Source organism: Microtus oregoni, unplaced genomic scaffold (assembly GCF_018167655.1).
Source record: "Microtus oregoni isolate MIOR12 unplaced genomic scaffold, Mior012 000012F_ref0000307, whole genome shotgun sequence".
Classification (NCBI taxonomy): domain Eukaryota; kingdom Metazoa; phylum Chordata; class Mammalia; order Rodentia; family Cricetidae; genus Microtus; species Microtus oregoni.
In genome coordinates, this window is record NW_024543071.1 from 30,764,533 (window position 1) to 30,779,673 (window position 15,141).

The 15,141-nt window shown below is 39.6% G+C and overlaps 2 protein-coding genes across 3 annotated transcripts in view; one reads left to right on the plus strand and one right to left on the minus strand.

Moving 5' to 3' along the window:
- The first annotated feature begins 347 nt into the window (after window positions 1-347).
- The window catches only part of Insl6 (insulin like 6), a 32,081-nt gene continuing 17,287 nt past the window's right edge, over window positions 348-15,141 (plus strand). The window contains exons 1-2 of the mRNA XM_041661303.1: window positions 348-636; window positions 4,024-4,315. Coding sequence (XP_041517237.1) covers window positions 363-636; window positions 4,024-4,315 — 566 coding nt within the window. The 5' untranslated portion in view covers window positions 348-362. The remainder of the gene's footprint in view (window positions 637-4,023; window positions 4,316-15,141) is intronic.
- Jak2 (Janus kinase 2) overlaps window positions 13,911-15,141 on the minus strand; it is a 63,781-nt gene continuing 62,550 nt past the window's right edge. For both annotated transcript variants that reach the window (XM_041661302.1, XM_041661301.1), the window contains exon 25: window positions 13,911-14,542. In XM_041661302.1, the coding sequence (XP_041517236.1) occupies window positions 14,435-14,542 (108 nt within the window). In that variant the 3' untranslated portion in view covers window positions 13,911-14,434. The remainder of the gene's footprint in view (window positions 14,543-15,141) is intronic.

Genomic DNA, 15,141 nt, shown 5'->3' on the forward strand with positions numbered 1-15,141 from the left:
CCAGGCAAACAGGAGTTCACTTTCCAGGTGTAGTTTGCAGCATCTTCCTTTAGAACATTTTTGGTTACTCGGGGGTCTATGTTCTCATATTTTAATGGCAGTCTCTTGGCCAGGAAGAAAAGGAAAATGAGTAAAAGCCAGGGAATGGAGATATCCCTTTCTTATTTCTGGGCGAAAAAGATCCTGTTTTCTACAACTTTCTGCAAGCCGGAAGTCCAAGCACGCCTGGAACACCACACACCTAACCTCAGCGTTCTGGAAAAGATAGCCAGGGCTGCGTGGGAGGGGCGTGGCGAGGGGTGGGGCGGGGCGGGGCGGGGCGACGGCCGTTGCAGGGCCTGGCACTGCGGCGGAGCCCAGGGATGAAGCAGTTGTGCTGTTCAGGGCATGTGTTGTGGCTTGGACTCGTACTGTCTGCTTTCTCCCAGGAGCAAGAGAGCAAACCTAGGAAGCTGTGCGGCAGGCACCTGCTGATAGAAATTATAAAACTGTGTGGCCAAACTGACTGGAGCCAGTTCGAGATGGACGACCAAACTCCTCTGACCCATCTCGCTCACCACTCCTTACAGACTGAAGTCAAAACCTTCATCCCTGACCAAATCCCTTCTTCAGCCTGGGGAAGATTCACAAACCCAGGTAAAACTCTGAAGGGAGGGTGTGCGTTTGCTCGTCAGTGAGCATTTCTTAGACTCTACTTTCTGCAGGAGATAGAAAGCTGCGCCTAGAATACATGTAAAGACAATTTTAAAAACATACAATTTAATATGAATATCTAGAAGAAATAATGTGGCCCGAGTAGGCCTTATTAAAAAGATACCATTTGACAAAAGAGGGTGCAGTGATTTGAATGTGTGTGTGCAAATTCCATGTGTTAGAAGCTAAATCTCCCAGCCACAGTGTTAGGAGGGGAAATCTAGTGAAAGGGACTCAATACCTTTGAAGTGGATTCGGGCCATCATCACAGACGTGGATTATCCTGAGTGGATCTGTTGCGAAATCAACTTCATCCTCCTGTCGCCGCTTGTTCCCACGCTCTTGTCTTGCACCTCCACTAGGGGATGAAGTTACAGGAAGGTCCTTGGGCACTGTGCCATCTACAAATCATGAATTAAGTTCAGTTTTGTTCATTGGAAATTAGCCACCGCCAGGCATTGCGTCGTGACAGGAGAAAATGGATCTAGGGGCGAGGGTGTTTGTTTAGAGGAAACAGCAGGGAAAGACAGCTCTGTCTTAATTCTACTGCGAACAGCAAGGAGGTCTGGGTGGCCTGTACAGGAAGCGAAAGAATCAGCGAAGGTCAGTAGGGTTCATTCAGAATGGCTGATAGTGGAAAGAACGCAAAAGCAAAGAGCAATTCGTGTAGAGTGGAAACCAATAAAGGACACAGGGAAGGACCGGAGTGGGCAAGAGCAGATGAGCCGAATCCTGGAGGCTAATTCATCTATGCAGAGAGGTGGGAAAGGAGATTATATGGGGACAGATGTTAAGAAATGAGCTCAAAGTGCTGAAAATTCTGTTGACTGCAACAGCTGCTGGCTGACCGTGAATTTAGCATTGACACATTTTGTGACTTTGACCTACCCTTACCTTTCTGATATAAGCTTTTCTCCTATGTTTGTAAAATGTATTTTAGATTTACTTAATTAATTTCATAGTTTCTTTAAACTCTGTTTGTAAGAGAAATGACTTATAAGAACCTAAAAAAAAACACAAAACAACAACAACAACAACAAAACCCTCAGTCTTCTTACCTGGTTTGGAATTAGGGATTATTAATGAGCTTCCTAAGATGACATGGAACTCTTGGTAAATTACTGTTTTTTAGAAATAGGTGGACCCCACCTCAAAGACGACCTGTGTGCATCTTCTAGGGGGCCACTAGTTATGCTCTTGATTTCTTTGTCGTTAAAGGACTTAGGTTTTGTGTGTCTCTGTAGGTTTAATTTTTCAAAGGAATCCATTTCATCTTGGTTCCACATGTTTAATGAACGTTTCTCCGGAATCTTGCTTCTCTCCATACTTTTCCTTCTCTTCTCACTGTAGTCTGTTCCTTGATCTTTGTTTTCTTGTTTAGTGTAGTTAGAATTCTGTTTTATTAATCACAATAGCAGCAGAAAGGGGTAGTCCCCTAGTTCCAGGGACAGAGTGTCCCCAGCAAAACCTCACAATGAAAGAAGAGGGGAAATGAAAACCCAGCAATGAATTCAGAAGGCCCAGCTCCTTACACCTCTATCCCCTCCTTTTCCCTTTCTTCCTCCTCCTCGTCCCTCTCTCTCTTTTTTTGTTCATTTGTATTATGTCCTTTATTCTATGACAACCCTCATAAAATTGTTTCAGTCTTGAATCACACTAACTCTTCTTTTTCTTATTACGTACATCTAATTTTAAAATGCAGGAATCTGACTGGGCCGATTAATTTTCCCATATGCCATGAATCATCACCACCACGTTAGGTTTCTTTCTTTTTTAAAAATATTTATTTATTATGTATACAATATTCTGTCTGTGTGTATGCCTGAAAGCCAGAAGAGGGCACCAGACCTCATTACAGATGGTTGTAATGTGTTCAATTCCCATGTGGTTGCTGGGAATTGAACACAGGACTTTTGGAAGAGCAGGCAATGCTCTTAACCTCTGAGCCATCTCTCCAGCCCCTTAGGTTTCTTTCTTTGAGCTTATAATGGAGTTGCATAATGCATAGCATGGCTCACGAAGCTGGATCTGAGGTTAAGGCCTTGGAAAAAAATGTCCTCTTAGGAAGAACTGTGAACATCCACAAAGCCTCTGCATAATTATATTCAGGAGTTATTTTAGTTTCTATCATCCAGATCCAATGACGAGTGAGTTAAGAACAATATGACAACAAATCTGTACATCTCGGCTTCTCACATTCTTATATTTTGCTTCTACTGCTTAGTTATAACCTACACATAAAAAGGCAGTCTAAGCCGGGCGGTGGTGGCCTCCCAGCACTCGGGAGGCAGAGGCAGGTGGATCTCTGTAAGTTCGAGGCCAGCCTGGTCTACAAAGCAAGTGCCAGACAGGCTCCAAAACTACAGAGAAACCCTGTCTCGGGAAAAAAAAAAAAAAAAAAAAAAAAAAGGCAGTCTGACTGGGAACTAACAAAGGCAACCAATGAACAAATAAGAATGAACGTGAGATCTAATGGGTATTTCTCCAAAGACGACACACAGAAGGCCATGAGAAGATGCTCAGAAATACCACAATGTTGTGGGGATGCCATGGAGCTGATAGCACCACCACAGGACCTAATGGTTCCACTCCTAGGTTTATCCCCAAAAGGACTGAAAAGATGAACACGTAAAAATGTGGGCATGAATATCCATGGCAGTGTTATTTATAATAGCTAAAACCTGAAGACAACCAGAATATCCAGGACCCAATAGATGGATGAGTGGAATGTAATATGGGAAAGCCCCACAACGGGACGTTATTTCGCCATGAAAGGAACAAAGGAGGAGCATGTATGACATCCTGGATAAACATGGGGAATATTGTGATAATTGAAAGACAGACAAAAATGACCACACAGCAGAAGCTACCCGTGTGAAATGTACAGAATAGAAAAATACACGGAAAAGAAAAGAGACGACGGTTTGCCCCACGCTAGAGGGAGAACGCATGGGAGAGACTGTTGGTGGGAGCTGCTGGCTTGTTGTTTGTTATTGGTTTTGAGAGTTGAACGAAATGTTCCCAGATGAGATAGCGCTGATGGTGGCGCAAGCTTGTAGACCTGCCAGGAACCACGGGTTCACTGCTGTGAAATGCTGAACTCTACACCATCTGAGTGGTATTGTAATAAAAAATCACAGAATAGTCGAAGGTTGCTCAGTCTTCTCCTGTTTTAGTTAAAGTGTGTTGGCTCTGGACAACCGTACCTCCCAACTTTTATTTCAAACGATTTTTTTAATAATTAGCTGATTTTAGTATTCTAATGTTAAAGTCGCATCTAATAGAAGATCTGAATAAATAGAATTATTTTTTTCCCTTCTCTCTCAACAGTCCCCATATCTGCCTCTCAGGAGAAAGCAATAAACACTTGGGAACCCTGGGTCCCACCTGACTATCAGTTTGAAAAGTCCAACTTGCTTCCTGAGAAGAGAGAAGAGTTTTCATCCCACGATGTCCATCCCAATGTCGAGCGTGTGAAACTTCAGGAGAAAAGAAGAAACAAAATCAATGCCTTCAGCAGTTTATTTTGGGGGATCCATCCCCAGAGGAAACGCAGAGGTTTCTCAGATAAATGCTGTCTTAAAGGGTGCACAAAAGAAGAGCTGGCCGTCGCATGTCTCCCGTATGTTGATTTTTAAAACTTAACAATAAGCATCACTGGTGACTGAGATGTACGAGCCATCGTAGAAACCATGCTAGCTTAATAAATACTTTCTGTGTCTAATTTACCACTTATTAGTTCTTGAAGTTATGCTTTTAGGTTATGCCTTTGTGAACTAAACGGGAGAACACTCACGAGCAGTTGACAGTGTCTCGTGGTGCCAGGCATCTAGGTATTTAGTGGCTCCTTTTTGTCATACGTATTTTAAAGGTGATGTTACTATAAGTGCCACAGTCCACGTTGACATTTAGAAATTACCTATTTGGGTTTTGTCATTATGGTTGAAAATTCTTAAGCTGCATTTAAATGGAATATGGAACATTATCCATTCTTGCGACATAATATATATGTCCACGTCCATAACTACTATGCTCATTTCCAGAAGCCAGCTTGTCGCAGCAACTTAAAGCCGCTGACTTCCCCTCTCAGAGAAGCCATTGTACTGCAATAGGAGGAGGCACATTTTTAGGGCCTGGAGTTTTATTCATGCCCCTTTCCCTGCTGAGCCATCGTCCCAGCCCTGGGTGAAATACTTTTAATGATATAAATCTGGAGGTTCCAGCGTAGAATTCTTACCCACTCATTGATGGGTTTCCCAATTGTGCCGTGTAATATTCTGCTCAGTGGACATTTCTATTCCTTTTCAGCTGCATTATGTCTTGGAACAAAACTTCTTCTCCACGCAAACATCTATTTCCTGTGCATTTGTAAACTGTTTTTCCTGGTGCTTTCGGAGTATAGTCTGCAGTTAGTTACTTTGTAAACGGGGAGAACTACCAAATCTGACAGGAATTTACGTCTAGTCGTGCTTGAGTAGGTCCGCAAGGCTTTAGATTTAGAAGATTTACCTTTGGATGACAAAACCAGATTCGTTAAGGAAATGGAACCCTAACATCAGACCTAGGCATTCCAGTAGGGAGGGACAGAGAGCGGCCCCACCCGTACAGTAGGTACAGTGGCCTCTACCCCTAGGAAAACTTTCAGCCAAAGAGTAAAGGAAACGGGCTTCACCAGACTGCAGAGGTTCACAGCCTGGCACAGTTAAAGTTAAAGAAGAAAGGTCCATGGTTCACCAAGGGAGGTCTATGGCTCACCGAGCAAGCAGGTGCTGAAGGACCCTGCACCTGCCGACCTGCTCACTGGCCCTGGGTAGAGATCAATTTTAAAAGAGATCTTATTGTCAAGCCTTTATCTGGAGGAAGCAGAAGTTCCTGCCGTTTTAAAAAAAAATGATTTTTGTTTTTAAAAGTAGCAAAGTATACACATACAGTCATGGTTTTATAGGGAAACAGAACCAATAGAATGGATATATATATATATATATATATATATATATATATATATATATGAGGATTCATTGGGTTGACTTATATAGTTCAGTCAGAGCAGTCCAGCAGTGGCTGTCGTCACACTAGAGATGCTGAGATCATAAAGCTGGATGCTTCAGCAGCCCCAATCTGGTACTGAAGGCCTGGAGGATTCCTAGAGAGCCACTGGTTTTCAGTCCAAATTACTCTCCATTGGAAGCTTGAAGAAATTGGGTTCTGACATCAGCAAAGAAATATAGTGGCGGCGGCGGTGGCAGCAGTGTAGATGAACATACTAACAAGGTAGAAGAACTGTCAGACAGAAGGCAAATGGCAAAAGCTAAGCCTTTTCCCTTAGGCCTCTTTATATCTAGGTTGCCACCAGAAGGTGTAAACCACATCAAATAGATTTTCCCACTTGACAAAGTCCTTCACAGTTGTGGCCAGATGTTTGCCTCTTGGTTGAATCCAGGCCCAGTTAAATTGACAACCAAGACGAAGTAAGCATCCAACAGAGAAATGTGTGTCTCATTATTGCTCCTTTATGTACATTTTGTTTCTGTTGAGCCTCCTCCCACATTCTGCTCCCTCATCCCATTGCTCCCCTGCTCTACCCTCTTCTCTCTAGTAGCCCCCAGTTCTACCTTTGAGTTGAGTATATTCCATTACTCTTTCCCTTCCCTAAGCCTTCTCTCCCCCACTCTTCTCTTCTCCAGTTACACTTACATATGTAAATGTCAAAGTCTATAACCACTGTACGAGATGAAACATAGTGTTTGTATTTCTGAGTCTTGGTTACTTTGTTTAATATAACAATTCATAGTCTAATACATTTTCTTGAAAATGTCATAATTTTGTTTTTCTTTAGAGTTGAATAAAATTCTGTTGTGTATATGAACCACATTTATTTATCCGTTCACTTGTCCATGACCAGCTAGGTTAGCCACTGTGAACAGTGCAGATTTAAGCACGGACGTGCAAGCATCTTTCATATACTGACTCTGAATCCTTTAGGTATATACTTAGAAGTGGTATTACTAGGTCATATGGTTGTTTGTTTTCCAGACAGGGTCTCACTATGGAGTCCTGGCTGTCCTGGAACTTACCATGTAGAACAGGCTAGTTTCAAACTCAGAGATCTGCCTGCCTCTGCCTCTCCAGTGCTGGGATTAAAGGGGTGCACCACCTTACATATCACGGTAGCACCTCTACCCTTTTGCCTATGCCTGAATCTTGATGTGTTTTCTCTAGCAATTGTAGTGATTAAGGGTTTATGGTCAAATCCTTGATCCATTTGGAATGGAGACTTGTGCAGAGTGAGATATATGGATCTAGTTCTTTCTTCTGCATACAAATACCCAGTTTTCTCAGCACCATTTGTTGACAAAAGCAGTGCCCCCTCTCCCCCAGTGTGTTTTTGCTCCCTTGTTGAAAACAGTGCTTACACCTGTGTGGATTGATTTCTGGGTTCTGTCACTCTGTTCCTTGGTATGCGTGTCTGGTTTGTGTCAGTGCCATGCTGGTTTGTCACCATTGTTCTGTAATATGCTTTGAGATTAGGCACTGTGCTATCCAACAGTGTTCTTTTTGTTCATTGTTTGTTTTTGTTTGAGACATGGTGGTGTCTCTGTTGCCCTAGTTGTCCTGGAACTTGCTCTGTAGACCAGGCTGGCCTCCAACTCACAGAGATCGCCTGCCTCTGCCTCCCCAGGCGTGTGCCACCACCGCCCAGCCAACAATGTTCTTTTAACTTTGTGTTTCCTTATGAATGTTTCTTCCTAGTTCTGTGAGGAATGTTTCTGAGAGTTTGATGGTAATTGCATTGATTCAGCGATTACTTTAGGCACTGTAGCCACCTTCACAATATGCTGTTGAACTAGAAGTACAGGAGATATCTCCGTCATCCCGTGTCATCTTCAATTCCCATTTTTAGTATCTTAAGGATTTTATTGCAGAGATCTTTAACCCCCTTCATTAGATTTATTTATGGATATTATTATTTTTGTGAAGCTACTATGAATAGATATTTTCCATTTCTTTCTTGGCCAGTTTATTGTTGTTGTACTGATCTAATCTATTATGGTTTTGAATCATGTAACTTTGCCTGAAAGCATTTATCAGATACTAGACTTACCTTGTGGAGGTTCTGGTTGATTGTGCTATCATTTGTATTCGAGTCTAAGAATTAAAAAATCTCCTTCACTGTTCATACAAAAGTATATTTGATGTTCAAGTATTCTGTAGTTTATTTCTCTTGCTGTTAGTACCTAGTTTTATTCTATCATTATATGTTAAGATACAAGGAATTATTTTTAATTGTTTTGCATTTGTTAAGGCTGGCTATATAGAAGTCATGATTGATTTTAAAGAAGCTTTTGTTACTACTGAAAACATACAGGTCCTATCTATGAAATATTCTGTAAATCTATTAAATCCGGTTGGTTTGTGGTCTAGTTTAAATCTTTGCCAGATTTTAGTTTAGAAGATCTATCCAAAGATGAGAATGGCAACCAAAATAGTGTATTGTATCTGGTCATGTCTGATTTTTCATGCCTTTTAGTGTTTGTTTTATGAAACTAGGAGCTCCAATATTTGGTACATACACATTCTTGTATCTTCTTGGTAACTTGTTCCTTTCTTTAAAATGTATATTGATATTCTCTCTTCTAATTAGTTTTAGTTCAAAATCTACTTTATCAGATATGAGAATTTATATTGTTTATGGCTTGTTTGCTTTGTATACTGCTCTCCATATTCCTAGTTTTTGAATATCTTTGACAATGAAATGTATTTGAGACAACACATAGTTGAATCTTGTCTTCTAATGTGGTTTGTCTTCAGTTTTTAGTTGGTAAGTTGAAGTCATTTGCATTTAATGTTATTTTAAGAAAGGTTTACTATTTCCTATGGTTTTGTTGGTTGTTGTTCTATTTGGTTGGGTTATCAATAATTCTTCCCTTCCTATCCTATAGTATTGAAATTTTACTATTTTGTGTGTTGGAAATGATGAGTTCCTTCCAGCTCTCCTGATTATCTAGTCCTCTCATGAAATGTATTTTTTCCTGCGTTCTCATGGATGAGACTTTTTCTTTTGGTATAGCATTCATTTCTTAAGTATTTTCTGCAGTGCTGTCATGAACTGCCTTAATCTGTATCTTCAAATGTTAGTATTTCTACATCAATTTTAAGAGGTAAATTTGAGAGGTATAAAAATCTTGGCTAACGGTTACTCTCGGGGATCAAAATATGTCATTCTGTGCTTTCTTGGTTTAATGCTAATGAGAGCTGGTTTTTGATGTTGTTACTCTTGTGAGTTTGTACTTTTCTCTTAAAGATTTTACTATTTTTTTGCATCTTGATTGACTATATGTTGGAGAGAGGTTCTTCTCTGTTCATGCCTACTTGGTATTTAGATTGCCTCTTGTGCTGTGTATAGTACATGCCTTTAATTCCAGCACTATAGACGTAGAGGCAGGCAGACTGCTGTGAATTCAATGGCAGCCTGGTTTACATACTGAGTTCCAGGCCAGCCAGTGCTAGAGAGTGAGATCTTGTCTCAAAAAACAAAAACAAAATGCTTCTTGTATTTGGATGTCCTCTTCTGTTTTTAGGAAACTTGCTGGTGTGATTTTGCCCAATAAGCTGCTTGTGCTTTATCTTTACGCCGTGTTTATCTCGACAACTGTACTTCTGCTTGGTTTTGTCTTTCGATGCTTTCTTTCCACTGTGCTTTTGTTTCACCGATTCCTTCATTTATAGAAATCCTGTTTGGTTCTTGTTCAGAGTCCCTATTTCCTCATTTAAATTTTCTGCCATGTTTCTCAATTTCTGCTTCAAAGTATTGCCCATTGTCCCACTTCGGTTAGATTTTGAATTGATTTCCTTACTTCTTCCATTTGTCTATATATGGTCACTGATCTTTCTAAATATAAAAGTATGACTCTGAAATTTTTTGGGGGCATCTATTCCATTAGCTATGAGTTCCACTGTGGAGACACTGTGAGCTTAAGAAAGTGCTGTCATGATTTGTTGAGTCTTTTGTGTGTTTACTTTTTGTTGTTGCTATGATTTGCCAATCTGTTAGGTTGGATGTTTCTTCTAGCTTTTAGCTTTCTCCTTTTCTGCCTTGTTTGTTGTTTTATTTTACATGAGCTCTTCTGTGAGGCGGCTCTGTGGGTGAGGATACTTGCTGTTAAGCCTGGCCACTTGAGTTTGATCCCTGGAGACAATATGGTGGAAGGAGAGAACTTATTTCTACAAATTGTCCTTTGAACATGTCCTATGGCATGTAGGGGTCAGGTATGATGGCCCATGTCTTTAATCCCAGCACTCGGTAGGCAAAGGCAGGTGGATCTTTGTGAGTTTGAGACCAGCTTGTTCTATACAGCAAGCTGTAGGCCAGCCAGGACTATATGGTGAGACTTTTATAAATCAGGAACGTAAGAAATCCTTCCAAATAGATTCTAAGAATCTACTATTACTCTGACAACAAAACCAGATAAAAAGTAGATAGGCAAACAACGCAGGCAGATAGGCAAGGAGGAATGCACACACCAAAGATCTTAAAGGGCAGGCTAGGGGAAGGAATACGCAGAAAGAAAACTAAAACCTTTTGAAAAAGCTATATGAAAGCCTACCGTAGAAGCTTCTTAAATATATACACATTTTTAAAAGTTTTAATGAAACCACACTACAAGGATAATACCCCAAACTAGCATACCAGCAAAAACAAACAAAAAAAACAATACCAAGAAAACCCAGTACCAGGAGTAGGTTACTTCTTTGTAAGTTATTGCCAAACGGGATCCCATAGTCCTCCCTCTAACACTACAGGCTACTGCCAACACTCTTGGTAACCCTCCAGAAGTTGATAGTAAGACCCTACCTACTGCTGAAGACTCCACAACCTGGACTGACAGAACACTGAGGAACCAAGCAGGCACTCTCCCAGAAGCTCTATCCCTACTCAGTTTCCTAGCTCTGGGAGGTGATATTTATGCGACCTGAAGAAAACAAAAAGCCATCAGTTTCACTATATATTCCCAAATGTAGCTGAACAATACAACCTGGACTTGATGGAGGAGAGGAGGGCAAGGAGGCGAGGCCGGTAAAAGGAGGCTCGGGGAAATATGATCAAAATACATTGCATAAAATTCTCAATAAAATATTTAAAATCACAACATAGGGTCTGGATTGTTCAGTGGATAAGATCATCTGCTGCCCTTACAGAGAATCCTGGTTCAGTTCCCAGTTCCCACATGTTGGCACACAACTGTCCGTAACTCTAGTTCTAGAGGATATAACACCCTCTTCTAGCCCCCGGGAGCATGGTGCATATATATAAATGCAGGTAAAAACTCATAAAAACAAGCTTAGAAGACTAGATAAAGAAAAAAATCTTTGACAAAATTCAACATCTTTTTATGACATAAGTCCTAAAGAAACAGAATTATTATGCCTTAATACAAAAGGCAAGGTATTTGTGGTTTCTACGTAACGGTGAAAACCTAACAGCGTTTCCTCTAAAATAGAAATAGCACAAAGGTATCCGTTCCCAGTCTTACTCAAGAGTAGAGCTTATAATTCTTAAATGCTTAGCCAGAACAATAGAGAGATAGAAATAAAATGATAGCAACAGGCATAGATATAAAAATACCCGTTGGCAGAGTATATGATCTGATACTCTAAAGATTTCACCAAGAACCTTATTTCGAGCAAACAATTCAGCAAAGCAGCAAGACGTAAAATTAACACATAAAAATTAGTGGTTTTTCACACACCAGTAAGAAACTGACTTAAAGATGATTCAGCAGCCAATCTCATTGTAACACCCTCAAAACCAAACTGGCCAAAGATGTTAGAGTCCTCTACAATTATAACTACAAGCCCTGAAGAACTGAGGAAAACAGCAGGACCTCCCATGTTCATGGAGCTTAAGAATTATTGTGCAACTGACAAATTAGCAAATGAGATCTACAGATTCAATGCAGTCCTCACCAAATGACCTAATTCCAGATGATACCAGAGACAGTAGCAGCGACCTGATCTTTATGAAAGGTACCAAATGCACACTCTGCAGGGACAGATTCCACAAAGCAGTTGCTCATAAAACTAGATACCCAGGAGCTAAACCTAGGAAGATGAATCCCTTTTTGTAAATTGCTCAAGTCAATTCAAAATAAATCAGAGACAGTCTATAGAGTAGGAGAAAATCTTTGTCAGCTATTTGATGGGATTAATATCCAAGCAACTAAAAAAATAAACACCAGAAAACAAATTATTCAGTCAATAATTATCCAGGTAAATTAACCAAATAGACAGTTCTCAAAACAAAGTATAAATGGTCAATGTATACACTGGAAAAAAATTTGACACTTTAAATCATAAGGGTGATGCAATTAAAAACAATAGGGCTCCATCACTGAGATACACCACTGCCCAATAAAAGTTAAATAAAAATATCATTCTCTTATTCTTCGGTGAAAAACACTTTCATCTGTATGTACAACTGTGATTGTATTATTATAGCAGCCTTCCCATCTTATGCGAACTCTCAATGGTCCAATGAAGTAATCAGTAGCCAACATGTGGAGCACACAGGCGACCCTGGGGAGGACGGCTCCCTAGATACAGAAATCCAGGTATTTCCTTATGGCTATTACTTAATACAGCTGTTTAGATAAAACTTACATACCAGAAGTGACAACTATAAGGGCTTACTAACTTTAAGGCAGAAAACGGCTGGAAGAAGGCTACTCCTCCAGAGTAAATTCTGTGGAGCTACTAGCAACACACATACAGCATAAAAAAATATTTTCTACAGCAAGTACCCATGATAATATGGGATTATTGACTAATGACTATCAAACAGCACCATCAAACATTTACATAACTGTAGAACTCTGGAGAAACTTTTTAATTTTTAAGAAATAGTAACTTGAAAAAAACATTTTATTGTACCTGACACCTGCTCTTCATGCGGAACCAAGCAGCTAAGTCTGGGAGTAATTTCTTTATATGTATTGTTCAAATCAAGATTTCAAAAATTATCAACTCTCAATGAAAATGAAGTCTCTTAACAACTTAAAATTTTCGAGTAAGATTGTCATCACACTCTAAAATATTAAGGATGTATATGTGGGATTCTTTAAAAGTAGAAATTCAAGTATTTTAAAGAAGCTTAACAAAATGTAGTTTATACCACTATTTTTAAAAATATGCAAAATTATATGGACCTTTCTGAAAAATCTGCTGTTTTACTATAAAAATCCTAATCATGATCACATTATATGACACAGGACTTTCATCTGAAATACTGTAGAATTAGTATCAACTGTACTTTGATTCAGAAATTACATAAAATACATCTAACTTCCATTAAGATATTAGAATTTTTCTAAACAAGACCCAGTAGTCTCACTCCCCCAGCTGATCTCTGTATCTGCTATCTACGAGGATGTCGCAAAGACTGTGAGGAGCTTTTCTTGCTATCCCTTCTTCAGCAAAATCAAAGCTCTTAAGTACAAGGTAAAACATAGGATACACCAATGAAAATAGAGAATTTTTAAAACAAATTATCAAAGTATTTAAAATCTTGTATAAATAACACACAAAAATCTTGTTTTATTTTTTTGACATGACATTGTCTAAAACGGAGCAGCACTAAAGTAGACAACAATCACTCATACTCTGAAAATATGTATGCTCTCTCCCCTCTTCTAACGACGTACAGTACAGATTTCGGCATTCTTGGACAGGCTCTCACTTCCTGTCCATGTGGGAGACTCTGGTGAAGGCACATTTCTCCTACCACTGCAACAGCGAGCTTGTGACCCCTCACACGGTCTTTGTTCATATTCTAACCCACTATGCATCTTATACATTTTACAAATTATTTATGGCTTATACTTCAATATATAGTAACAGGTCTCAGGGACTGAAATGTTTTTGGCAGTTAACAGTTCAAGGGAGCAAAGTATTTCTGGCACTTTAAACCTCAAAAATATAAAAGAGTACTAGTCACTACAGTCATAGAAAAAGATGGAAACAGTCCTATGTAAAAACACAAGTACCATAAACAGACACAGGACAACAAATAAGAAAATAGATTGTGCTATGTCTTTGTACGATTGTTCCATTTCAAAAGTCTTTAGGGTTAGATTTACTATACAAATAAAACTATACTTTTGTTTCTTTTGCTTTGAAAAATATTTACAGTGACATGGAGCTACCAGCCCTGACACAGCAGCACAGAAGCAAGAAAAAAAGGTATTTATTCAGTTTTCTGAGCATTTTAATTTGTATCATGAAGTTATTATAGATCAACTATGGAAAAATTAGAAAACATTAATAAACACCAGCCCTTGTGTAAATTACACAAGATGCCAAAGTACTGTACACTCCATGTGGTAAAAACTGTACATGTATATTGTGTGTATCTCTAACACTGCAAAATTTACATTATAATTGTTTTATTTTTCAAAACGCTGAGTTGAAAATGTCCACTCTCCTCCTGTGCCGGAGGAGGAGACGAGCAACTGTGAGGAGCTCCATGCAGCTCTCTACCAGCTTCCTGCGACTTTTAGCAGTGTCTTTTACAGATGGTGTATGAAAAAATTCATGAAATTTCCCAGGTTCTGAACAGACAGCCTGACATTTTCTTCTGGCTAGCATTATGATAAGGATGCGTGGATAAGGGTCCATAGCAATGTGGCTACAGAGCTTTGCTTTGATTCTGGAAGTCTACTTGGTCTCTGAGTAAAGGCCATGTCATTCAAGCAGCTAGACTGTCCCAGATCTGATCCACCCGAAGTGCTAGGTCCCTGAAAGAGGGACGCTGATTTACATTGTTGTTCCAGCACTCTGTCATGATCACATAAATCTATAAAGGGAAAAAATTAAAACAAAATTAGAATGAACACTAAGTTTCATGCTAATTAGACGATGATATGAATTTGGAAATCTCAGCTAATTTGCCTAAGCCAGTAATAATGCTATGGTTATGCTTTGAAATACATCATCTGTATGTGTTTTTAATAAAACAAGAGAAAACAGATAATTACTGTGGATTAAAAAACTGTTGGATCAGGGAGATGGCTCAGTGGATAAAAAGAACCAGACATTAAAGCCCGATGACAAGAATCAATCCCTGGGACCCACAAGAGCCAGGCACAACAGCAGTCCTAAGACAGAACAAGAGACAGACAAGAAAATCATGTGGCAAATAGTGAGGACTAATCAGCCTGGAGAGCACAGTGCAGCAGGAGAAACAACAGAGACCCCTCAGCAAGGTGGAAGGAAAGAACCAATCCTAGAAAGTTCTCCTCTGATTCCAATGGGCACTGTTGTTTGCATACCTGTACATACATGCACTCTCTCACAACACACCACCTACACACAAACACACATATCATACATATGCACACATATCATACATATGCACACATACCTCTTTCTGACACATAAAGAGACACAGACCAC